The 7,895-nt window shown below is 46.7% G+C and overlaps 1 protein-coding gene across 1 annotated transcript; it reads right to left on the bottom strand.

The window, feature by feature from the left end:
• Positions 1-1,707: 1,707 nt before the first annotated feature.
• Positions 1,708-2,460, bottom strand: CC1H1orf68 (chromosome C1 C1orf68 homolog). The gene has a single exon (XM_007088151.2). The coding sequence runs from the start codon at positions 2,458-2,460 to the stop codon at positions 1,708-1,710; it is 753 nt and encodes a 250-aa protein (XP_007088213.2).
• Between the last annotated feature and the right edge of the window lie 5,435 nt (positions 2,461-7,895).

Raw genomic sequence — 7,895 nt, 5'->3', positions numbered from 1 at the left:
TACATTGGACCACTGGGCGCTAGACAAAGACTTAATCCAAACTCAGTATAGCCATCCTTAGAAAAGAGAGTGGAATTAGAAGTTAAAAAGTAACTTATTTTTTATCTATAAATGTCGTGCAGCTGACCCATGAACAACATGGGTTTGAACTTCATAGGTCCCATTATATGTGGATTTTTTTCAATAAATACAATATAATAAATGTATTTTCTCTATCTTATGATGTTCTTAATAACACTTTCTTTTCTCTAGCTGACTTTATTATGAGAATACAAGATAGAATACACATAATATACAAAATATGTGTTAATTGACTGTTTATGTTATCGGTAAGGCTTCTGGTCAACAGAAGGCTACTAGTAGTTACCTTTCTGGGGAGTCAAAAGTGTGGAATTTTGATGGTGTGGGGGATCAAGGCCCCTAACCCCTGCATGGTTCAGGCATCAAATGTACTATTCAAATGTATACATAAGCTCATTCTATTTACCTTATTGTTAATTAATAAATACAAAGCATTGCATTCCCACGTTCATTGCTGAAGGAGCAGCTCAGGGACCTCCAACACTGCAGGAGCCACTCAGTGCTGTAAGAGGAGACCACTGGGCTCAGTGACTGGGCTGCAGTGGGTTTGGCTGAGGGATGGGTTATGATTTGGGAGACCATGGGTGACTTAGATGTTCAAAGGCAGCACAGTTGTCCAGATGACTTTATGCCAGTGGTCCAGAGCAACCCAACAGAGGTTGCTTAGAAACAAACCCAAGGTCCCCAGCTCTTGTTGGAATGTTCATTTACATACTCACCAAACATGCTACCTCTTCTGCTCATTCACCAGGACTTGTGAAGCTGCTTTGAACAGCACTAACCCCCTACCTACTTTTTAATGTGTGGGTTTACGATCTCTAGTTATAAAAGTTTACCCCAACCCTCCAGAGTCAACAAAGTAATGGAAGAAGTGCTCATGAGGAAGGGTGTCTGGACCGAGACCCAGATGCTTATGCCAAAAGGCTCTCCTTCCTCTTGACAACGTCTCACTCACTACCAGGGGTGTTTCCTAGGCCAACATGGCCTCAGGGGAGTCCTCACCCTTTCCCTCAGATCTTGACCCTGTGGCTGCAGGAGGGCAAGCACATCAGATAAGAAAATGGAATCCATAGAGCCACTCGCACAGAAGCAGGGGCATCATCATGAGGCTCCTGAGAAGATCTGATTTCACAGGCTTTCAACATCCAGAAAACTGAACCCTGAGTTTACATATAGCAATCATGCTGCCATAAGGGCCTCAGCATGGCCAGATCCTCTCCTCAACAGAGGGCAGGAAAGAGGCACCCCCCAACCCCCAAATCTCCAGCTAACTTGCACAGGGAAGTTTATTAGCAGAATTCTAGAATACTCAGGATCCCAGGCTGGGATTGCAGCAGCTTGGTAGGCTTGTTCATATCTGTACAGACCTTTCCCTTTGTTGAGAAGCAAGAGGAAGACTTTCTGATAGAAAAGCATAAATATGGACCAAATACACAGGATGTCACTGTGAATTGCATTCAGAGCTTTATTCTTGCCAAAGTTTGGGGGTGCGCTAACTCTGGCAGGCTGCCTTGATAGAGAAGCACAGTGCACGGTGAAGCAGTGAGATTCTACATCACCAGGAATACAGGGAGGGGGCCAGAGGCTGGTGAAGGTTCCAGAAGGTAGAGCAGGGCCATTCTGTATTTAACAGCAGCAGTCATCCTCATGATCACAGCATGCAGGACCTCGGGACCTCATAGGGATAATTCCCAAACAGCAGCACCCAGAACCATAGCACCCGGAGCTACAGCACCCAGAGCCACAGCACCCGGAGCTACAGCACCCAGAATCTTCACAGCAGCCAGATGATCCTGAGTTGCAGTCCTGGGGCCGTTGGATCCAGCGTCTCAGGGGACTCACCCCGAAGGTCCGGGGAGCCAGACAGCAGTAGCTGGTGGAACTGGGAGCAGAGGATGGGTCAGGGGTGCAGCACGACATGGCCAAGCCACTTGTGGGAGCCTGAACGTAGTAGGTCTGGCCAGAAGAAGGGCCCTGTACATAGCACGTCTGGGTCTGACAGGGGGCTGGGCACTTCACATAGGTTGTCTGGCACGGAGCTGGGCACTTCACATACGTCTGGCACAGAGCTGGGCACTTCACATAGGTTGTCTGACACGGAGTTGGGCACTTCACATATGTCTGGCAAGGAGCTGCATATTTCACATAAGTTTGAGTCTGGCATGGCACTTGGTATTTCACATAGGTTTGGGTTGGGCAAGGAGTTACATGTTTCACATAGGTTTGAGTCTGGCATGGAGCTGGGCATTTCATGCAGGTTTGAGTCTGGGATGGAGCTGGGCCTTTCACAGAGGTACCTTTAGTACTCTGCACAGCTCCTAATCCTGAGCCTTTCACGCAAGATGGGGGGAACTGTGGCTGTTTCTGCTGGTCACACATCTTCCTGTGGCTTTGCAAAATCTGAAAAGAAAGGTCTCATCAGAACTAGGAAGGTTCCCAGGGAAATCCACAGCATCCCCTTTGAATAGAAGGGTCTGTAAGTGGAAGCCAAAAAGGCTTCTCAAAAAGAGAAGGTCACAAGCACCCAGACCTAACACATGCTGGACTGAGAGCCAAGCATCTTGTTTAGCTTTTTGCCTGTGCCTGGCTGTGTGCCTCAGTTTCCACAGTGGAAAATGAAGAGGTGGGAGGAGTGATGTATGTTTCTACCCAATTTTCCAAGCCTCCTCTCTTACTCACTTTGGTGACTGCATTATAGATTCTCCTTGGGTAATTCTTGCCCGGGTGATTTTCCCTTACCACCAGTTCTCTCAAGACTGGCTTCCCTATTCCCTCCTGCCAGGCCAGGCAGCCCCAGGAAAGGCAAGTTCTTATCAGTGGCCCCTGAGCCAGTGTGAGTCTCAAGCTGAGCCCCGCAGAGCCTGATGAGGCCAGAGTTTGAGCGAGTTTCCACCATTTGCTCTTCGAGTGAGTCAGACTACCACTTCACCCCATAAAAGGACCCAGGAGAAAAACACATGACTGCACACAGAAGGAGAGAGGACGGCATTTCTCTGGAGAATACCTTTCACGCAGGACCCACCACTCAGCTTAGCTGCCTCTCCCCATCACACTCCAGCCTCCAGCTCCCACCAGCTCTGCCCCAGCTCCTTCAGTGGCCGCCCTCATGACAAGTCCTGACCACCCTCATCCTACCCCAGAGCCATCTCTCCTTCCTGCTGTGTCCCTAATCCCAGGCACAGACTTACCCTCTTTGCTGACAGGAGCAAGACAGGAAGAAGCCAGGGATCTAAGGAGTTGGCTGTTGGAGAGGCCTTTTATAGGATGGCAATGAGGCAATTTAATGGCATCTAAATGAAGCAGGAGAGATCACGAGGACCAGGACTGGCACGGCATTAGTGAGATTCTTCCCCAGTATGCCTGGCTCTTCACTCAGAGGCAGGGCATGTCTCTGCTTGACACTGAATTTTCCAGAACATGAGATAAATGATTCCTGTGGCCTTCTTCATGAAACAAGTCAGTCTTCTTTTCCTAGAAGTTATGAGAGATGAGATACCTGTGAGATCTGTACCTACGAAGCCATTTCTAGGTCACTTGAGTCTTTAAGGACTCGTCCAAGATGCTGTCAGCTTCTCAGTGTTTCATACACTGTGCCCAAAGCTACACTGCTTCTTCCCAGCCAAAACAGTGTGTTCTTTCCAAGGGCCTCCATGGTGAATCCTGCTGGTTTGGGTTGCTGAGCCTGGTGGTCTTTGCCTCCATATGGCAGCAGCCCCCTCCCCCCTCCCCACCTCCCGGCCCAAGAACTCCAGGTTAATTCCATGGACTGGCAGGTTATTCTAAGTTTATTTGGGAAACTGGGTAGGAACTTAATGATCTCAGACCTCAGGTTCTATATCTGGGATGTCTCTCCTCAGCTTCTCATGCCCTTATGACCCCCAATCCTCAGCTTGTGCCTTACGGCCTCCCCATCCTCACCTTCCTGGACCTCACTACCAAACCTAGATCCCCAAGAACCCAGTACAGTGGGAATTCTAGCCAAATGAACACTGTGTGATAACAATAATAGAGGAATCTAACATTTAACTGAGTGTTCCTTATGTTCCAAACAGTTCCTGAAAGATCAAGGAAGTTATCCATTGTCACAAAGCAATTAGGTAAGAAGCTCAAATTCACACGCAGGCAGTTTGCTTTCATAGGTCATGGTCTTTATCACTATAACATGTTGCCTTTTATTTCTGTATGTAGCACTGTCCCTGAATATCTTCCTCCTTCCCTTTCTTCAATGTAGTAAATACAGCAAGAGACATGGGAATAATATGCATTAAGCGCATCCTGTGAGGTAGGCTATATTAGCCATATTTTGACAATGAAATTGAGACCCAGAGGCCTATTTCACCAAGGTTGTCCCATTGATAGGCAATGGAGTATTATTTAAACCCAAGTTTGTCTAGTTTCAGAGCCCATGCTCTTCCCACTGAACCATGTCAGGTTGCCCAATGCAGAAAGGTATCTTGATCCTGAGCCAAGTCCTGGTTGCAAACTGCCACTCCCTCATATCAGCCAATGTAGGCCCCACCATGGTCCCACTGCCTCTAAGGGAACATCTGCCTCTGCATTTTTCCATAATGGATCTCAATTTACCCAGGACCCATAAGCCTTAAGGCTCCCCAGTTTCCTAAACAAAGAAAACAAACCCCCATTAGTCCACAGACACTTCCTTGATGCAAGCCAAATCTTGCAGGGTCTGCCCCTGAACAATTTGGAGGAAGCAAGGGGGAGATTCAGCCCCAGGCTTGGAAAGTTTCCTGCTTCCCCACATTGGGTGGGCCTGTAGCACTCCATAGATTTGTGTGTGAAGCCCACCAGTCCCTGTCCTGAAGGGGATCAGGGAAGAGGGGAGGGAAGTGGTTTAAGGCTGCTCCATTGCCTGTCCTCCTCTGTCCCACCTCAGCTGACACCCAGGCCTGATGTTTTATGATGGAAATGGGACAAGGATTATCTTTTATTGAAGCTGTACATGTCACAGAGGGTAGCTCATCACATTTAGTCTCCATAAGACTGTGTTAAATAAATAAAGAGCCAAACTTGCCCAAGCTCACATAGCTAGAAGTGGTAGATCCATAATTTTGAACCCAGGTTTATTCCACTTTTTTTTCTGCCATATGTTGTTTTTAGCATTGAAATACATGAAGTTTTAGGAACCATACCTTTTAGCCAACAGACATGGTCATTAAGAAGCCCTCTATATCAGATGTAGGATGGGACAGCCCCTCTCTAGAGGGAAGAAAATGCCCTAGAAGGCCAACCACTTTAGGGCATGTCAACAAAACAGAAACTGTTCAAGGCACAAATAACTCAGCCCTAGTTCTGATTCTGCCATTGACGCACAGTGTGGCTCCACTGTGCCTTGCTATCTCTAGGCAGTTAATGTTAATGAAGTTATAGTTAATAAAGCCCCTCTTAGCTATGATATTCTATGATTATAGGGGCTTGTTCTACAAAGGAAATGTGTTCATATCCTAACTGCCTCTGCAGTTATTCCCACTAGACTATAATTTCTGTGCATTGGTAACTGTGGACGCGCTCATTGTATATCACCTGGCTCTAGCACAGTACCTGGGAACACTAACTGGACCAATGGATGAATGACTGAGTGAATGAGGATGCTTTACAGTACAGCCTAAACCAACTTCCTTCCTCCATGCAGCGAATGCCCATCCTGCTATTAGCTACTCTGTGCACATCATGATATCTCTCAGCTCTGATTGGCTCACTTCCTCTCCATGGGGTCAGGCTGTCAGTAATGGGTTTGACATCTTCAGTCAGCACGAACATCTCTGATGAGGATACTGTTTCCATGTGCCACCAAAACAGTTGTGTGGGTTGTGCCCCACGCATTTTATAGGCTGGAAAGGCAAGGTGTGGAGAAGTCAGATGACAGATACAAGTGCCAGGATGAGTCACAGGGTTATCCTCAGAAGGCACCACTTATCTCTTTGGACATAAGCCCATAGAAGCAGAGACCTGTGGATTCATGCAATAATAGTCTGGTAGACTCACAGGGTAATAGGTAGAGAGAATCATGAATTCACAGAATAACAGGATCACAAATTCAGAATCATGGCATCTCTGAGGTGGAGGGGACTAAAACATGTCATGGAGTCTGGCTCCTACCATAACACAAGGCAATATCTGAGTCTTAATATCTGAGGCTTAATGCGCTGCTCTCCTTAAGAAAACCTTCGGTCTTTAAAAGCTCTCTGCAGTCCGCTGGTTAGTTCATTTCCAGACTTACTATCTGGATAGTCAGAAACTGTATACTAGATGATCTTAAGGTCCTTTATAGCACCAGCATCAAGGAATCCTGACATGAATTACATGTTTGAAGTTGTACCCATAAGTGCATAAACCAAATCAAGATTTCAACTCAGTGGTAACCCAACTCTGACCAGTAAATTTGAGGGGCAAGTACCCAATTTGACATGTTGCTCCTTGAAGACAGACCATGGGCCTCCTCACATCCTGGGTGTTTTCCTTGATCAGGGACTGCAGGAACTCAAGGGCAAAATCTGGGCCCCTCTTTTTTTGTGTGGAAGAGAAGTAAGAGGAAGTGAGAAGCCACAGGAATAGGAGATGGAGGGCACAAGAATTGTGCAAGAGAAATCTCACTTCTGTGTCTGAGAAGACAATACAGAGGTCCCCTCCCTTAGATCCCATGTCCCTGTACCTCTCTGCTCCAGGCTCAACTCTGAGACTTTTGCCAGAGATCCCCTGAACCATTATTCCAGTGACAATATGAAATTCCTCCTATATTATCAGGAGATTGTATCATAGAACCACAGAATGGAGGACTGGCAAGGGTAGGGCCATTACAGGCATAGAAACTGGCCCCTATATTGGGACTGAAGCCCACAGAGAAGGGAAGAAATTTGATCAAGGCTACACATCCAAGTAGGAGCAGACTTTAGACAGCAATTTCTGAATTCCATCCAGGATACATTCCCTTACAACACATGGCCACTGAGTAGGCTTTCTAGGGAACACCCTCACCTGACCTCATCCTTGCCTCCTTCCTTATCCCCCAACCCCACCAAAACTACCACAAGAGGATCCAGTGAAAGTCCTCAAAGGAACATCCTTTATGGAGCAGAGACTGTTTTCATGTATGTAGAGGAGGGTCACACAGGATTCCCACTGTGTGCACATGTGGGTCATTGAAATTTGAGAACCGAGCCCCACCTGGATCAAAGCCTGCATTATGTCTGGGTCAGAAACACAGGGTAAGACAGCACCAGAACCCTCTTGATTACAGAGGCCAGGGAACACTGGTGCCCGTATATCCCTCTTTCTCCTAGAATGACCCACTGGGGTTGGTTTCCTTGAACTTCTGTCAGCCTTTCCCTTATTTTATTCTCTTATAACACACAAAAGGTAACTAGTCTCTTGGGTTTATCTACCACTTTGTAGAGCTGTTTAAGTTCAGAGTTTAAGGACCATCCCTTGAAATTTTTAGTAGAAATGGCCTCATCTTTGCATTTTAGGACACAAGGAAGTTCTCTGCTTCCTTAATACATTACTGCAAATATAATCCACTGAATCATATTCCCTATTGGAGCCCCCCCTACCTCAACCACTCCATCCATCCTTCCAGTGAAAATAGCATGTTTTGTCCTTTATCCCAATCCCCCACCCCCACCCTAAGACCAACACACAAAGGACCAACTTCATTCCTACAAACTTATGCCAGAGAGTACACGGTTCTCCTCACAGCCTGGTTACATAATCTTAGGCAATCTACTGAACTTTTCTGGATCTCAGCTTCTTCATCTGTAAAACAGAGATACCAATAGTCAGATCATGCAACTCTTCTG

Source organism: Panthera tigris, chromosome C1, assembly GCF_018350195.1.
Source record: "Panthera tigris isolate Pti1 chromosome C1, P.tigris_Pti1_mat1.1, whole genome shotgun sequence".
In the NCBI taxonomy this organism is placed as follows: Eukaryota; Metazoa; Chordata; class Mammalia; order Carnivora; family Felidae; genus Panthera; species Panthera tigris.
This window is presented reverse-complemented; position numbering and strand designations above follow the sequence as displayed.

Excerpts from the sequence above, each read along its gene's own strand:
- CC1H1orf68 (XM_007088151.2), bottom strand. The coding sequence starts at position 2,460 with ATGTGTGACCAGCAGAAACAGCCACAGTTCCCCCCATCTTGCGTGAAA.